The sequence below is a fragment of the Theropithecus gelada genome, chromosome 2, assembly GCF_003255815.1.
Source record: "Theropithecus gelada isolate Dixy chromosome 2, Tgel_1.0, whole genome shotgun sequence".
Lineage (NCBI taxonomy): Eukaryota > Metazoa > Chordata > Mammalia > Primates > Cercopithecidae > Theropithecus > Theropithecus gelada.
The window spans coordinates 153535392-153554112 of NC_037669.1; the positions used below are offsets into that span (position 1 = coordinate 153535392).

At 36.8% G+C, this 18721-nt stretch overlaps 1 protein-coding gene across 1 annotated transcript in view; it reads left to right on the forward strand.

Annotated features, from left to right (window-relative positions):
- The window catches only part of PIK3CB (phosphatidylinositol-4,5-bisphosphate 3-kinase catalytic subunit beta), a 188295-nt gene that overhangs the window by 111295 nt on the left and 58279 nt on the right, over window positions 1-18721 (forward strand). Inside the window, exons 9-11 of the mRNA XM_025377335.1 lie at window positions 11017-11268; window positions 13423-13519; window positions 18377-18507. Coding sequence (XP_025233120.1) covers window positions 11017-11268; window positions 13423-13519; window positions 18377-18507 — 480 coding nt within the window. The remainder of the gene's footprint in view (window positions 1-11016; window positions 11269-13422; window positions 13520-18376; window positions 18508-18721) is intronic.

Genomic DNA, 18721 nt, shown 5'->3' on the forward strand with positions numbered 1-18721 from the left:
TGCTATAACAACTAAGGGCAAATACAATAGGAGGGACTGGAAAGGGAGAAAGTTTCAGCCATTAAATAGAAGATATAAGGAGGAATCAAATGGAAAATTCAGAACTAAAAAATATAATAACTGAAATTTAAAAATACACTGAATGGTCCCAATAGCAGAATGGTAATGAGAAAGGAAAGGGTCAGTGAACTTAAAGATTAATCAATACAAATTTTCCAGTTTAAAAGAGTAAAATGGGAGAAAAATTTGATAGAGCCCCAGGAACCTGTGAGAAAATACCAGAAAGTCTAACATTTGTGCAATCTGACTTTGAGAAAAAGAAGAGCAAAAGTACAGTTCAGGAAGACTACTTAAGGAAATAATCACAGGAAACTAGATTATTGGCAAAGTCAGCAAAAGACAGAAACACAAATTCAAGAAGCCCAAGAGAAATACAAGTGCAGACATATCCTGTATCACACGTATCAGTCATACATCATAATTCCCCATAACCTAGTTATATAGGTCGCAGGACTCCTTATCTATTAAAGTATATAACCCAAGGAAATTGTATCTTTGATCTTAAACATTAAAAAAAATATATTTAGGGAGTATAAATGCAGATTTCTTACATGCATATATTACATAGTAGTGAAGTCTGGGCTTTTAGTGTATTCATCACCCAAATACTGAACACTATGCCCAACAGGTAAATTTTCAACCCTCACGCCCCAACCCCCTACTCCCCTACTTTCCCTGTATTTTCCTCTTTTTATCTTCTTCTTTCAGTGCCTGGAACACTAAATAAATATTTGTGCAATGAATGAATACGTTTTAACATAACTGTCTCTAACATTTTATCCTTAGTTTAAGGTCACACAGTATTCTTCTCATAAGTCAGAACAAAGCTACCTTCTTACAAATTGTGACATAATAAAGAATGTATGTTTGGTCTCCGTCCTGACTTTTGGCACAGAGCTCCTTAAGTCCCTTGTCATTTCCTGAGTGATAGGAGCATCTATTATTCTAATGGTTTGATCTAGTCTGAGTGTCCTGACAAAAGAGCTTTCAAGACCCATGGAATCTGGGTAATGATAGGAGTGTCTTTTTGTATGCTGACAAGATGAATGGAGACTTAAAGCCCCTAGATAGTTCCAGGATTGAGCCGGTTGCCAGAGAAACCAACCACGTGAATAGAGGATTGGAACATTCAGCCCCACACCGGGACTTCTGGAATGGGGAGGGAGGATAGAGACCGACTTAACAGTGGCCAGTGACTTAATAACCATACCTACTTAATGGAGCCTCCATAAAAACCCTAAATAATGGGGTTTGCAGGGCTTTTGGGTTAGTGAATATATCCACATGCTGAGAGGATAGTGCAGGCAAATTCCATGGGGACAAGCTCCTGCACTTGGTACCCTTCTGGACCTTGAAGAACATATATATACCTTTTCATTTGGCTATTTATTTCTATCCTTTGTAATATCCTTTATAATAAATGGATAAATGTGTTTCCCTGAGTTTTGTGAGCCATTAGAGCAAATTGAACCTGAAGAAGGCTTTTGTGGGAACCCTCGATTGATCAGAAGTACAAATAATAACCTGGGATTTGCAATTGTCATCTGAATTGGAAGTCAGTCTTATGGAACTAATGCCATAACCCGGTAGCATCTGCACGAAGTCCAGGTAGTGTCAAATTGAATTGTAGGATACCCAATTGGTGTCCAGAGAGTTAGATAATTGGTTGTTGTAGGAAAAACCCTCACATTTGGTGTCTGAAGTGTATGAAGGTAGAAGAGACAGTTTTTCCCTTTTACAAATGATCAAGGCTGGGAAATTCCCAAAACATGGGAATTTCCACCTATTCATGCTACTGATCTTTTTTTGTGTCTAATATCTAAGGGCAAAAATGTAGTGGATTTTGGCCATATTGTGGAACAAGAAGGAAATTAAAATGTTGATGTGAAAAAAATTCATATCTTATTCAACACAGAACATTTTTAATTGGTGAGTATAGGAATGCAGTCTGTGTGTTGGCTTGGCACCTCCCTGCTATAGCACAGTGGCAAGTCCTTTGCATGACAAAGCCTGACTTCTTTTGCTCTCCTAATGTTCTGGGGCTTGTGAAGAAGTGTTTCTATGAAAATTTATTAAAGTTGGATAATAAAACATGTAACTGTATAAAGCATGGTTATTATTATTATTATTTTTTATTTTTGAGACAGGGTCTCACTCTGTCACCCAGGCTGGAGTGCAGTGACACGTCTCGGCTCACCACAGGCTCCGGCCCCAAAGCTCAAGGGATCCTTCCACGTCAGCCTCCTGAGTAGCTGGGATCATAGGCACACACCACCACGCCCGGCTATTTTTTTGTATTTTGAGTAGAGAGGAGATTTCGCCATGTTGCCCAGGCTGGTCTCGAACTCCTGAGCTCAAGTGATCTGCCCACCTCGACCTCCCAAAGTGTTGCGATTACAGGCGTGAACTACTGTGCCAGGCTTTAAAGCATGATTAATTATACTTTAAAATGCTTTACTTCTCAAGATTAAAGAAGACCCAGATCAAACTTCAGGAAATGGGACAATTTTTATAAAATTTCATGTGATACAAATTTAGAAAATGGATTTTGTTACTGCTTTTTCTGAAAACAAAAACTTTTTTTATGCTTTTTTTTTTTTTTTAAATGGGAGATTCTAAATTCAGAGAACAATATTTTTAGCATCATTATAAAGTTGGATCTTTTTTCCTACTCTTGTTTGTTTTTGACCATTTGTCAACTTTAATAATTTTGGTAAAGTACACAGAGATTTCTCAAGCAGAACCGATCTTAATGACTTGGCCTTAAATAAATCATACTTTGACTATTAAATAATGATACTTATTTTCAACAATATTTTTTCAGAATGTACAGAGTCTTTTCTTTTTTTTTTCAATTGTCACCATGCTCAAGTTAGGTTAGTTCTTTACTGTTATTCTTTCCCAGATCACATTCTTTGTTGTAGCTGTTCACAGGTGTTATGGGACTTTTTTTTAGCCCATTATAATTGAGGGTTTTGTTTTTGTTTTTGTTTTGTTTTTTGAGCTTTTATAGCAGCTCATCCCTAATTCTACTTCATTTCCTATACCTGAGTTTTGCCAGAAGTTTTTGGATGCAGTTATAACTAGCATTCTGTTTTGTTTTTAAATACTAGCTAACATGTGTTGAGCCTTTATTATATGGTGGGTACTTATTTGTCTTTTATTTCTCAATGTCTTTATCACCAGAACATTGAAAAATAATCATTTGTAAAATTCATAATTTTCTGCATAAATTACATTTAAATGCCATATTAAAAAGGTGACAAATTCATGTAAGATTACCGAGAGTAAGAATTGAATACCATTTTAATCCTGATATTCCTATCTTATAACCTCCCATACAACAGATGCAAAATATATTTTATGTATGTTTTGTTTTATTTGTGATTTACCAAATCTCATTTTACAGATTATTTGAGGTGAGCCTACACCCTCTCACACAGTCTTTGTGTGTGTTTGTCTCTCTCTCTTACATAGCACATACAGTATACACAGTTTTGACTTAAAAAAAAAAATAGAAGATAGTTAATTGACAGGAAATAAGAAAAAAAAACCACCCAGTAGCAAGATTTCCAGTAGGTATGTATATAATATTAGATCCTGTGTAATTATTTGCTTGATGTGGGCTACATATTTGGCTGTCTGCTTGCCCTACACCTAGTGGACAAGGCAAAGAGAAAACATGATCAGTTATAATATTCAGAATCTCATAAGATAAAACAAACTATGAGTTTGTAGCATATTTCAATACTGTAAATTGAGAGAGATATGCTTAGGGAATCCTTATGAATGAGACACAGTGCGTAATGTAGTGAGCACCAATACCTCTGACAATATCATATTATAGTAGGTAAAATAATGCTTCTCATCTCTCTTATAATGTCTTTCACTAGGTAGACATAAAATATATTGACAGTGTAATCTGGAAAAAGTCATTCTAGAAGAGACCAGATTAATTCAGTCTTAGTACTGTATTCAGTCATTTGATGGTTTATCTTTAATTGAATCATATTTAGACTTCCTAAATAAATACTGTGTGTTTTTCAGGAAATTCTGTATGCATATTTTTATTCAAAACTGGATTTGGGAATGATTAGACAATGGAGACTTTGTTGTGTTCATTTAAGATCAAATAAGATCAAAGTGTGTGTGTGTGTCTCTCTCTCTCTATATATGCACACATGGATCATCAACTGAGCTTAGAGTAACATTAAAATAATCTTGGCTGGGTGTGGTGGCTCACACCTGTAATCCCAGCACTTTGGGAGGCCGAGGCAAGTGGGTCACCTGTCAGGAGATGGAGACCAGCCTGACCAACATGGTGAAACCCCATCTCTACTAAAAATACAAAAAAATTAGCTGGGCGTGGTGGCGGGTGCTTATAATCCCAGCTACTCGGGAGGCTGAGGCAGGAGAATTGCTTGAACCTGGAAGGCACAGGTTGTAGTGAGCCGAGATCATGCCATTGCACTCCAGTGTGGGCAACGAGAGCAAAACTCCCTCTAAAAAAAAAAAAAAAAAAAATTATGGATATGAAGTTCCTAAGCAGAAATCATGTGTGAATAGATGGCACTGCCCTTTCCCCCACTCACCTTTCATGAACATGTATGGAGTGTTAGTTGCCAGTGAAATCACTTTCATTTTCCCAAAAAGAAGCTTAAACAGGGCTTTAAAAATTTTTTGTAGTTTGCAGACTGATTATCTCTCTGGAGAGTAAATGGTAATAGAAGTTTTGAGCATAAAAGGTAAGAAATCTTGTAGTAACAAAATAGTTTTTTCTTTATTTTCTTTCTTTCATTTATTTTCTTTATTTTTTCTTTCTGAATGAGGCAGGGTCTTGCTCTGTCACCCAGGCTGGAGTACAGTGGCACAATCTCTGCTCACTGCAACCTATGCTTCTTGGGCTCAGGCGATCCTCCCACATCAGCCTCCCGAGTAGCTGTGAGTACGGGTGCATGCCACCATACCTGACTAATTTTTGTATTTTTTTGTAGAGATGGGCTTTCGCTGTGTTGCCCAGGCTGGTCTTGAACTCCTGTGCTCAAGGGATCTGCCTGCCTTAGCTTCCCAAAGTGCTGGGATTACAGGTGTAAGCCACCTCACCCGGCCTGAAATGGTAATTTTATATTTGAAAACAGTCAGTCATGGTGCTGGCCTGCCTGAAAACATTTGGGATGGAGAAGAGGCAGGTGATTAGGTTTATCCAGGATACAGACTTCCAGATGAGTGTGATGGGAGAGAGGCATTTGCAGATAATTTTGGTGAGAGTGAAGGCAGACAAAACTATTAGAGAAGCAGAGAGAAAGAGGTGTTGGTTGTTGAAATAGTGATCTTAGTGATGGCTACAGAGTTTTCCTTTGGGAATGTATTAACAGTAAGTTGGAATCGGGGTGGAATCTGAGTGGTAGATTTGGTTGGTTGGAAACTGAGATGTAATAATTAGTGATTTGGAGGTGCTAGGGTGTGGTGAAGTCAAATTCAGGGTGGGATCGTGGGATTGTGTGGCTGAAGGGAAGGAGAGAAGTACCCAGTTGGAGATTTTGAGGTCAAGGAACTCAGAAGTCAGATGGGTTGTTTGCCTCAGGCATGTGGACCCTGCATCAACACCTCTTAGTGATTTTCTTCTCACTTAGTCGTCATCAGATCTTGGAAAGCAATTACTGGTATCTTCCTTGTCAGAAACTTGAAAAAGTGCACCACCTTTGCTTGATTCCCAAGCTTTTTTTTCTAGCCTAGATATTTCTTCAGGTCTCATTTTCTATTTTCACACTGTACATACACATTTCTTCCCCTACCCCCCCTTTTTTGGTCAGTGTTTGCAGAGCAGATTGGGGATTTATATGAATTTAGTTTAAATGAATGGAATTTAGTTTAAATGTTGAGTATATAATGTCATACACAATTTTTGGTCATGTGTTTAAAGCTGTGAAATTATTTCTTCAGTCTTGAAAGACTTCTCTGGAGATGATACAGAGCTGATACAGACATTGATGATGGGGCTGTTTCTTCATTGCTCAGGAGAAAATAATTGTTGGATGGTTCTTACAGGCAACTAAACTTTTATTTAGAGAAACAAAGTAATTAGGAATATAAGAAGTGAAGTGTGTCTTAATAGGCCTTCACTTATTCCTATTCTATCTAGTGTTCTATTTTAGCTATGTAAAATACCACACTAGACCGAATACGTGGTGGCTCATGCCTTTAATCCCATCACTTTGGGAGCCAAGGTGGGGAGATGGCTTGAGCTCAGGAGTTTGAGACCAGCGTGGCCAACATGATGAAACCCTGTCTTTACTAAAAATACAAAAATTAGCCAGGCATGGTGGTACGCACCTGTAATCCCAGCTACTTGGGAGGCTGAGGTAGGAGGATCACTTGAACCTGGGAGATGGATGTTGTAGTTAGCTGAGATCATGCCACCTCATTGCAGCCTGGGTGACAGAGTGAGACTTCATCTTCAAAAACAAAAACAAAAAAAATCTGTGCTAAAGTAAGTTTCTCATAATTTAGATACTTTGCGTATAGCATATAAGGTAGATAGAAAGATTTTCTAAAAGTGCTGTTGTATAAATCTTTCTTCATAATTTTCTTTAGTTCAAGTCTTTAGAAACAAAATGAAAGTCCCCAGGCTTTTTGACTAATTTCTGGGAACACAGGGAAATACCATTTGAAGTAGTTCAGAGACATGGACTTAAAGAAAGGTTGCTTAAGGGTGTGACTACTTAATCCTGAAACTGCCTGCTTAAAGAGAGGGAGAAAAACCCAAATGGTTGTTTTAAAAAATAATACCTAATACAAAAATAGGCATATAGACCAATGGAACAGAATAAAGAGCCCAGAAATAAGGTTGCACACCTGTGACCGTCTGATCTTCAACAAAGTTGACAAAAACAAGCAGTGGGGAAAAGACTCCCTATTCAATAAATGGTGCTGGGATAACTGGCAAGCCATATGTAGACAATTGAAGCTGGACCCCTTCCTTATACCATAAACAAAAGACAACTCAAGGTGGATTAAAGACTTAATGTAAATGTACACTTACATTTACTTTAAATGTAAAACCTCAAACTATAAAAACCCTGGAAGACAACCTAGGCAGTACCATCCTGCACTTCGGAATGGGCAAAAATTTTATGACAAAGACACCAAAAGCAATTGCAGCAAAAGCAAAAATTGACAAGTGGGATCTAACTAAACTTAAGAGCTTCTGCAGAGCCAAAGAACCTATCAACAGAGTAAACAGCCCACAGAATGGGAGAAAATATTTGCAAATTATGCATCAGACAAAGGCCTAATAGCCAGCATCTATAAGGAATTTAAACAAATTTATAAGAAAAAAAGACCATTGAAAGTGGGCAAAGGACATGAACAGACACTTTTCAAAAGAAGACATACATGCGGCCAAGAAGCATATGGAAAAAAGCTCAATGTCACTGATCATTAGAGAAATTCAAATCAAAACCACAGTGAGATACCATCTCACACCAGTCAGAATGGCTGTTACTAAAAAGTCAAAAAATAAAGAGATGCTGGTGAGGTTGTGGAGAACACTTACACAGTTGGTGGGAGTGTAAATTAGTTCAACCATTGTAAAAAGCAGTATGGCAATTACTCAAAGAACTAAAAGCAGAACTACCATTTGACCCATCAATCCCATTACTGGATATATACCCAGAGGAATAGAAATCATTCTACCATAAAGACACATGCATGCGAATGTTCATTGCAGCACTACTCACAATTGCAAAGACATGGAATTAACCTAAATGCCCATCAGTGACAGATTGGATAAAGAAAATGTGGTACATATTCACCATGGAGTACTGTACAGCCATAAAAAAGAATGAGATCATGTCTTTAGGGAACGTGGGTGAAGCTGGAGGCTATTATCCTTAGCAAACTTATGCAGGAATAGAAAACCAAATGCCGCATGTTCTCACTTACAAGGAAGCTAAGTGATGAGAACTTATGAACACAAAGAAGGAAGCAACAGAAACTGGAGTCTACTTGAGGGTGAAGGGTGGAGGTGGGAGAAGAGCAGAAAAGATAACTGTTGGGTACTAGGCTTAATACCTAGATGATGATATAATCTATGTAACAAACCCCTGTGACACCAGCTTACCTATGTAATGAACTTTCACATGTACCCCCAAACCTAAAATGAAAGTTTTAAAAAAAAGCAAAAAAATTTTATATTTTCATTCATGGTTTCATTTAATGAGTTTTGGATTGACTGTGACTGTGGCCATTTTGCTGTTATGTCTGTATATAGGGTCTTACATTTAGACATCCAGCCATTTTTGATACTTTCTGGGATATTTTTAAATATTTAAAGGTAACATTATATAAAATAAAAAATCATTGATTTTAGTATTTGTCCCTCTTTAATCAAAGGAGACAATAATCACCAATATTCCAGCTATCCACTATAAACTACTACCTTTTTTTTTTCGAGACGGAGTCTCACTGTGTCGCCCAGGCTGGAGTGCAGTGGTGCAATCTTGGTTCACTGCAACCTCTGCCTCCCAGGTTCAAGCAATTTTCCTGCCTCAACCTCCCAAGTAGCTGGGAGTACAGGCGTGCGTCACCATGCCCAGCTAATTTTTGTATTTTTAGTAGAGAGAGTTTTACCATGTTGGCCAGGATGGTCTCGATCTCTTGGCCTTATGATCTGCCCACATCGGCCTCCCAAAGTGTTGGGATTACAGGCGTGAGCCACCATGCCCAGCCTATAAACTACTTTTATTTGTATTCTTCACACATTTTAGAAGGTGAATATGCCTCTTTTTTTTTTTTTTTTTTGAGACAGAGTCTTGCTCTGTCGCCCAGGCTGGAATGTAGTGGTGCAGTCTTGACTCACTGCAACCTGCTTCCTGGGTTCAAGTGATTCTCCTGCTTAGCCTCCCAAGTAGCTGGGATTACAGGTGCTCTCCACCACACCCAGCTAATTTTTATATTTTTAGTAGAGATGGTGTTCCACCATGTTGGCCAGACTGGTCTTGAACTCTTGACCTCAAGTGATCCACCCGCCTCAGCCTCTCAAAGTGCTGGGATTACAGGCGTGAGCCACTGCACCTGGCCGTGCCTTTGATAGTATTTTGCTATAGCATAGTATTTTGATAGTATTTTGTGTTATACTGTTTTTCATTTAAGTTACATCATAAATCAACTTTTTCTTTGTGTACAGCGTAGACTTCACGATGAATTGAAAGTAGGAGACAAAGGTGACTGAGTAGCTGCTGGTACCATTGTCAGTGTGGTAGAAGGAACATGAGTGATTATGGTTAGTTAGCTTCTAAGGTAGATTTTTGTATGAGTTTGATTTTAGAGAGACTTGCACAGGTTTATAGCCTGCTGGAGGAAGATTTTTCCAATGCAGAGGAGCAAAGGAGCAACATCTCAGTACTTGGGGAGCTGGAGCAATATGGGACCAGGAGACTTGAATAGAAGGATTACGCCTTCTTCTGGAGTTGAAGGGAATTAGGTCATGTGTTCAGATGTAAATTCCTAGTGACCTGAGGATTTACTGCAACTACTTTTAGTATCCTTTGTAACCCCCGTTACTTGAATATTTATCATATTATTATAATCCATCTGCGTTTAGAATAACCAATTTTTTTCATTCAGCTTAATTTTTTTCAAAAGAAAAGTTTCAAATATACACAAAAGTAGAATAGTATAATGAACCTCCATGAACCCATCATCCAGATTCAAAAGTTATTCTGATACCTTTTTAATAATATTTCTTCAGCTTTTAATCATTTAAAAATATTTAACTTTCTAATCCATCTGTGTTTATTTTGCTGGAATTAGATAAAAGAATGCTATCTATTAAGTCAGTAATCTTTTTTTATTATATCTCTGGCCTACTAACCTACAGTTTTATTTATGCCAGCATAACATAGTTTTAATTATTTTAATAGGTTTTAAACTCATAATTATAAATATTTATAATTAAAATTGCTGCTTACATCAGTATTTAAATTTTATATTACTGTTTAAATATATTTTAATATCTATAGATGAAGTGTGTGGATATTCTTGGGTATTTATCTTCCTTTTCAAATACTGAGGTGGTAACTCTTAACTAGCTAAAAAAGCTTTGTTGATAAGCTTTTGAAAAATGAAAGCTAAGCCTAAACAATTCCACATATGTATTCATTTATTTAGTAAATATTTATTGAGTAATATTGTGTGCCAATATCACATCTGAATAAACTGATATAAAAACTTTCTACCTTAAAAGTGTATCACTGGGTCAATCTCTGTGTTTTACTACTGTTTTTAGCTCTACTTTCTCCCTGACTTTTAAATTGGTGATAATTAGGTCTTTTAAAAAACTGCAAATGAATAAAATTGTCTGGGACATCTTATGCATGCCCTGCATCACTCTGGCCCTGGGCCTTTAGGGAAAAATAAAGGACAGTGATATATAGGATAATCATAGATATGGATAGAATATCTTTTGTTAGCTCTTGACTTAGTATGAAAAATCCATAAATTATTTAGATGTAGAAGGAAACTTTGGAGCCATCTCATCCATTCATTCTTTCCTACACACAGAGAAGACAAGACCTCAAGTAAGTGAAGTCAGTGGGTAAGCATATGATAGTATGCTTATACTTACTGTCTTGATTTCTTTAGACTTGTTTAAACCATTGAGCACCCTGGTATTTGGACCAATATGTGATTTTGTAGCTGGTTTACTTGCAAGTGAAAAACAGATTAGACTATCTACAGTTTACTGAACAATAAAACTAGTTAATTACTGTCTAGTGGTTCTGTAGACAAGTAGGCTTTCTAAAACTTGGCATGCTTCTTCTTCCGGTATGTTCCTTCCTTCTCCAAAATAAAGATGTTTTTAGTGTAGAAACAAACAAACAAACAAAGAAAAAAGAGATGTTTTTTGTTACAGTATTCATGACTTCGTATTTGTTTTTGTCTGCTTCATTACAGGTTCATGTCAGGGCTGGTCTTTTTCATGGTACTGAACTCCTGTGTAAAACCATCGTAAGCTCAGAGGTATCAGGGAAAAATGATCATATTTGGAATGAACCACTGGAATTTGATATTAATATTTGTGACTTACCAAGAATGGCTCGATTATGTTTTGCTGTTTATGCCGTTTTGGATAAAGTAAAAACGAAGAAATCAACGAAAACTATTAATCCCTCTAAATATCAGACCATCAGAAAAGCTGGAAAAGTGGTAATGATATACCAACTTCCAAGGATTGTTTTATATAGGAATAATTTTAAGACTGTTTGGAATAATTGAGTAATATAAGTTAAATTATATTAGATAACTTTCATTCTTAAAAACTGATTTTAAGAAAATAAAAAATTTTCATGTTTATGTCTTTATATTTAGGTTAATGCATTTACTTATGTTTATGTTTATGCATTTTTTTGCAATCTTGCTCTTTCTACCATGGATTTTCTTTTGGCAGATTTATTTTATAAGTATTTTATTACATATGTAATACTTTAAAGAAGATATAAAAATGATGCTATTTGAAAAATTTACAGTTATGCAGTCTTTCGACTGAAATTTCATGTGACAGATATGTTTAAGAATTCAGAATTTTGTGCATTTTAGAAAGATCATTGATCCTAACTGACTCAACATACCTTGTGGGGTCTGGGGCATAAATACGTCATTAAACGTGTTAATATTTGGAGTGAAATATTTGAATATTCATACTAAATGTGACTATCATTAGATTTTTGTTATCTCTGGCCACTTTTTGCTGTCACGTGAGCTATGAACAAACCTTCAGTTTTTAGAGCTTCTCAGATTTTGAAATTATGGATATAACAGGATGGACCTGTTGTCATACTTTCATCTTCCATGTTATGTTTTCAGTCAAGTGTTTCACTTTCTTCTAGCTTTTTGAAAACTTTTTGGTGGGATGGGGACACTAATTTTATATGTTTTTAAAATCTAGTTACTATATTTATCTATATAAATTTGTGTTCTTTTATTCTTTTTTTCTTTTGAGACAGTCTCACGTTGTCACCTGGGCTGGAGTGCAGTGGCACTATCTCTGCTTACTGCAACCTCCTGTCTCCCGGGATCAAGCAATTCTCCTGCCTCAGCCTCCCAAGTAACTGGGGCTACAGGCGCCCGCTACCACACCCAGCTTATTTTTTGTATTTTTAGTAAAGACAGGGTTTCACCATGTTGGCCAGGCTGGTCTTGAACTCCTGACCTCGTGATTCACCCGCCTCGGCCTCCCAGAGTGCTGGGATTACAGGTGTGGCCACTGCGCCTGGCCGTGTTCTTTTATTCTTAATATGGGAATATAAGCATCTCTGGTTATCATCTATAATCGTCTAAAAATAATTTTTAGACTAGGTACAGTGGCTCATGCCTGTAGTCCCAACACTTTGGGAGGCTGAGGTGGGAGAATTGCTTGAGGACAGGAGTTGGAGACCAGTCTTGGCCACATAGTAAGATGCTGTCTCCAAAAAAAAAAAAAAAAGGTACCCTAAAAATAACTTTTAATGACTAAAAAGTCACAGAAGCGTTAGTTCCTTAGTATTTTTTTCTTCCTTGATATAGAATTATCCTCAAAGTGTTTGATTATAAGATTTTTGATACAAAATGGCAAAATTAATCTATTTAAATGTTTATATAAAAGTCCTCTCAGCTCAATGCCTCCTTTTTAGAGACATATTTATATACCTAGAGACATTATCTCCTTCCACATTGAGATTTATGTAGTCTGAAAGCTCTTAAAACATGTATTCTGATATTGTACGTATTTTCTTGGATTATTAAAAATTTCTCATTTTGGCTGGGCATGATGGCTCACACCTGTAATCCCAACACTTTGGGAGGCTTAGGCAGGTGGATCACCTGAGGTCAGGAGTTTGAGACCAGCCTGGCCTACATGACAAAACCCCATATCTACTAAAAAGGCAAAAATTAGACGGGTGTGGTGGCGGGTGCCTGTAATTCCACCTACTCAGGAGGCTGAGGCAGGAGAATCTCTTGAACCTGGGAGGTGGAGGTTGCATGAGCTGAGATCATACCACCACTCCAGCCTGGGTGACAGAGTGGGACTCCATCTCAAAAAAAAAAAAAAAAAAATCTCATTTTCACAAGGCTGTTTATCCATATTCTATCTTATTCATGTACTATTTTATTATGAATTGTTAATTGGGTTTTAAGGTTGTTCTTAAACATAATAAAGATATTGAGCATTTTTCTATGTATATCTTGTTCTTATTTGAGAAGATTATTTTGGAAATCGTCCAGAACTTTCTAGAACTAACATTATTGAAACAAAGGACATGTGCATGTTTACACCTTAAAGTTATTCTTAGCATATTTATGTAATTGTATCTTTTTCAACAGCATTATCCTGTAGCGTGGGTAAATACGATGGTTTTTGACTTTAAAGGACAATTGAGAACTGGAGACATAATATTACACAGCTGGTCTTCATTTCCTGGTAGGATTTACATTCTTATCCTTAGTGTTAAACAGTAACTAACTTTTGGCATGTGGACTAGTTAATATTTTCTTATGAATCACCATTCTTTCAATTTAGTAAAATAAAGTTATCATTTTGTATTATTATTTATTCTAAAACAGATTTACACAAATTATTTTAATGTTATCATAAAATTACTTGTTTCTGAGTAGATTTCTTTACAAATTTTGTTTTGGTTTAAAATCGGCCTATATTTTATTTTATTATTTATTATTTATTGTTTTGTAGAGACAAGGTCTTGCTATATTGCCGAGACTGGTCTCAAAACTCCTGGCCTCAAGTGATCCTCCCAAAGTGCTGGGATTACAGGCATGAGCCACTGTTATTGGCCTATATTTTAAATGATTATTTTAACAAGTTAGTATTTTAAACATACTTCCAACAAATAATGTACCATTATTTTGCTAGTAACAAGTTAACTCTAGTATTAACAAATTATTAATTTAGCTCATTACAGATTGTCTAGTCTGACCATGGGACATAACTTTTAAGTTTTGTGATGGGTAGCTTTGTCTTTAAATCTTATGCATCTCCGTATTTAGGAATGAAATCGTCTAAATTTCTTTTTTTTTTTTGAGACGGAGTTTTGCTCTTACTGCCCAGACTGGAGTGGCAACAGACTGGAATGGCACGATCTTGGCTCACCACAACCTCTGCCTCCCAGGTTCAAGCGATTCTCCTGCCTCAGCCTCCCTAGTAGCTGGGATATCAGGCATGTGCTACCACGCCCAGCTAATTTTGTATTTTTAGTAGAGACGGGGTTTCTCCATGTTGGTCAGGCTGGTCTTGAACTCCTGACCTCAGGTAATCCGCCTGCCTTGGCAACCCAAAGTGCTGGGATTACAGGTGTGAGCCACCGTGCCCGACCAAAATAGTCTAAACTTCTGACTCTTTCAGTCAGTGCTGCCAGGCACACGGGGGAAACCTATTCCTGGGTATATTTCTTATTTTAATGAATGTGTGTTGCTTTCAGCATTTTTTATTGTTTTTTTTTCCTTTTTCTTTTTTTGAGAAATTCTCCTGAAGAACAGTGTCTTCTTTATAATAACCTTTGTTGCTCCTAATTGTGCTAACTTTCTTCATTAGTAGAAGGAATATTCTCTAATTAGGGAGAAATAGTAAAAACACTTTTTTTTTTTTTTTTTTTTTTTTGAGACGGAGTCTTGCTCTGTCACCTGGGCTGGAGTGCAGTAGTGCGATATCCACTCACTGTAAGCTCTGCCTCCCGGGTTCACGCCATTCTCCTGCCTCAGCCTCCCGAGTAGCTGGGACTACAGGTGCATGCCACCGTGCCCAGCTAATTTTTTGTGTTTTTAGTAGAGACAGTATTTCACCGTGTTAGCCAGAATGGTCTTGATCTCCTGACCTCATGATCCACCCACCTCAGCCTCCCAAAGTGCTGGGATTACAGGCTTGAGCCACCGCACCTGGCCTAAAATGCTTTTTCTGTAGTTGGCTTTAGCCTGAAATTTGATGTAAGCGGAGCATCTTCCACACACACCTTTATTTCTCAAATACTACTGAGAATACCCTCATCACATGAGGTAGATGGTTTTATTTTCATTTTTACAGGTAAGTGAAGCTCAGAGAAAATAAGTGAGTCTAAAATCTTCCCATTGGTCTACACTGCTTTCTCAAATGTTGGAATTTTTAGTGTAAATCTTACATTATAATAGTGGTTTTCTTTTTCTTTTTTCCTGTCTTTATAGTTTGTTGATATATCTAGTAAAGTTGTGAACTAATTTGAATTTGAATTTTTTAATTCATGGCTTTGTAAGTAACATTTGAAAATGTTCATGTACTAGCAGTTGTCACCTGAAAAATTATTTTTGGATAATCATTTACTGACATATTTATAAACTCTTTGCAGTCTAATAGTGTGTGTGTATGTCCTTTTATTCCTATGTTCTCCAGCATGTACCTCTAGCAATTTTCATTAATTATGTTATTCCCCAAATGTCGGAGAGCTGTGTATATTTGACGTATTTCTTTTTTTGTTTGTTTGTTTGTTTGACTCAGGGCCTCACCTTGTCACCCAGACTGGAGTGTAGTGCCTTGAACACAGCTCACTGTAGCCTTGCCTTCCCGGGCTCAAGTGAGCCTCCCGCCTCAGCACCCCAAGTACCTGGGACTACAGACATACACCACCACACCCGGCAAATTTTTTTTTTTTTTTTGTATTTTTTGTAGAGACAGGGTTTCACCATGTTGCCCAGTCTGGTCTCGAACTCCTGAGCTCAAGTGATTTTTACCTCCTCAGCCTCACAAAGTGCTAGGATTATAGGTATGAGCCACTGCTTGCAGCCTATTTGACATATTTCTTAGGAGGAACTAAACTTTCACAATACAATAAAATATAGCCCCAAAATACTATATTTTCTTGAAAATCTTAATTTTGACTCACACATGTTCTCCAGAATCACCAACCAACTTGACTAGTATTTTTAGTAAAAATTAAAATTTTTGGTGGTGTTAACTTGGCATAATACTATGAACCTGACTTCCTCTCTGAGAAAATGTATGATAAAAAATAATGAACAGAGTTAGTTCTGCATGTGTCAGCTCTAGAATTGTTACATTTAACCCAGTAGGGACAAGCAAGAAGCAAAGAAACCACAAATAGTCTATCATCTAGAGTCCCTAAGTCATCATTACAAGGTATATAATCACAATTTTTTTTTTTTTCCTAACTTTCCGTAATTTTTTATGTATGGACTAGGAAATACAAATGTGGATTCCTGTTTTTCTCCCTATACCTACAGAAAATGGCACTTTCGGTATAATGTATAATGTTCTGCTCCTTGCTTTGTTTACCATATCTACCTATATGGAGAACTGTTTTTTCCCCCCATGCCTGTGCTACTATAATGAATAACCTTGCTTATGTACAGGTGTATATATGAGATAAATTCCTTAGAGGTGGGTTTGTTGATTCAAAGAATAGATAAATTTATAATTCTTGTAATTACAAATTGCTCCCCAATAGAGTGTATCAATTTTTACTCTCCATGTGTAGTATATATGAATGCCTTTTTTTGCCAGATATAGTGGCTCACATGTGTAATCCCAATGCTTTGGGAGACTTAGGCAGGAGGATCACTTGAGTCCAGGAGATTGAGACCAGCCTGGACAACATAGTGAGACTATCTCTCCCTATACACACAGAAAAAGAGTGCCTTTTTTTCTGATCACTTTTGAACAAGGTTAAAGGATTACCTCTATATTTGGGGCTAATAAGTACTAAAATACTACATTTGATTTCAGTTAGGTTGCATTTGATAGGACAAAAGTATAATAGTACTAGAGAGCAGAAGTATGAAACTGTAAATTGCTGAGAAATCAGCTCTAGAGGTGTATAAATTATTAGAATTGAGCCAGCTGCAATAGTGTGTGTGTGCTTGTAGTCTCAGTTAACTCAGGAACTTGAGGCAGGAGGATCGTTTGGGGCTAGGAGCTTGTATCCAGCCTGGGCAATGTAGCAAGACTCTGTCTCTAAAAAACAGCAAGATAAAAAAAAAAAGAGTTGCCTCCATCCGGGTGAAAATTGAGTCTGGGCTTGGTGTGATTGCTCACACCTGTAATTCCAGCACTTTTGGAGGCTGAGTTGGGTGTATCTCTTGAGCTCAGGAGTTCAAGACCAGCCTAGGCAACATGGTGAAACCCTATCTCTACCAAAAATTTAAAAATTAACTGGGCGTGGTAGCTTGCACCTGTGGTCCCAGCTACTCAGGAGGCTGAGGTGGGAGGATCACTTGAGCCTGGGAGGTGGAGGTTATAGTGAACCAAGATCATGCCACTGCACTCTAACCTGGGTGACAGAAACCCTGTCTCAAAAAAAAAAAAAAAAGAAGAAAATTGAGTCTGTGAGGTGAGAAAATATTTATTTAAAAAGGTGAATGAAGAATTAAGGAACAAAAACTTGAAAGGATTTTCCAGCTTTAGGAGATAATTCTGAGTGTGCATACTTTATGGACATTAGACCTAAGTAGAATAGATCTGATATTTTTTTTCCTTAGGAGATACAGAGAGAACAATTGTACTACAGTCAGTATAAGAAAAGAAAAATTACTTTGGAGAGGGGAGATCTTAGATTGTACACCTAACTCTTATTTTCTCATCATGAGTTTCTTATCTGTGAAATAAAAAATTTATATAATGTGAACTCCAGAGTTTTCTAACTACACTGAAATTCTAAAATCACACACAGAATTCTGTGAATTGACCATATTTAGGGTGGTGGAAAAGGGAAAGGAAGGAGTACCTTGAAGAAAGAAGCAGTTGGTGAGGTAAAAGGAGTACCACTTAATGGAGTATTCCAGAGGCTACCAGAGAAGGTATTTTCTGTCAGCAGTTACAGGATAATAAAGAGCATTATCATTAGATTTGATAAGAATGTCATTGATGACTTAAAATACCAATTTGGTTATTGTGACAACCATGAAAACCAGACTACATGTGATTAAGAAGTCCATATATAGTGATAAGATTATAGTTTCTATGGGCCACCTAATTTTGATGGAGGGAGAGTAGTTCCAATTAAAGTATGTTCAAGATTGAGAACTAAATTTGAATAGAGGTAAAGTAGCCATTCAGTTTTGTTAACTTTCTCATTTTTTAAAGATGTATGCAAACTCACACTGAAATTTTGTTCCAAGCATTAACAGAAAATTAGAGGCCTACTGATAGAATTGTCTGTCATACTTCTGTAGTTGACACACTTCTAAGGTAATTTTCGTGAGAGGAGATTCATTACAGCTTTTTAAAGCTTAGTTTTAAAGACATTTTTTAAGAACCAAAATTATTTGCATGTTTTAGATGAACTCGAAGAAATGTTGAATCCAATGGGAACTGTTCAAACAAATCCATATACTGAAAATGCAACAGCTTTGCATATTAAATTTCCAGAGAATAAAAAACAACCTTATTATTACCCTCCCTTCGATAAGGTAAGCTAATTATTTAAAGGGCCACTATGCATGAAATAATTGAATGATTAGTTCCTCTGTGTATAGTTTAAGCTCTGTCTGTCTCAAAACTTCCCATACAATGACAGCTTTGTTGAGTGGGAAGACCATGGATCAGGGAGCCTTCTTAACTCTGTTAGTTCTGGCTTTATCACTAAGTAAGAAAAGGTACCTCCAGGCCGGGCGCAGTGGGTCA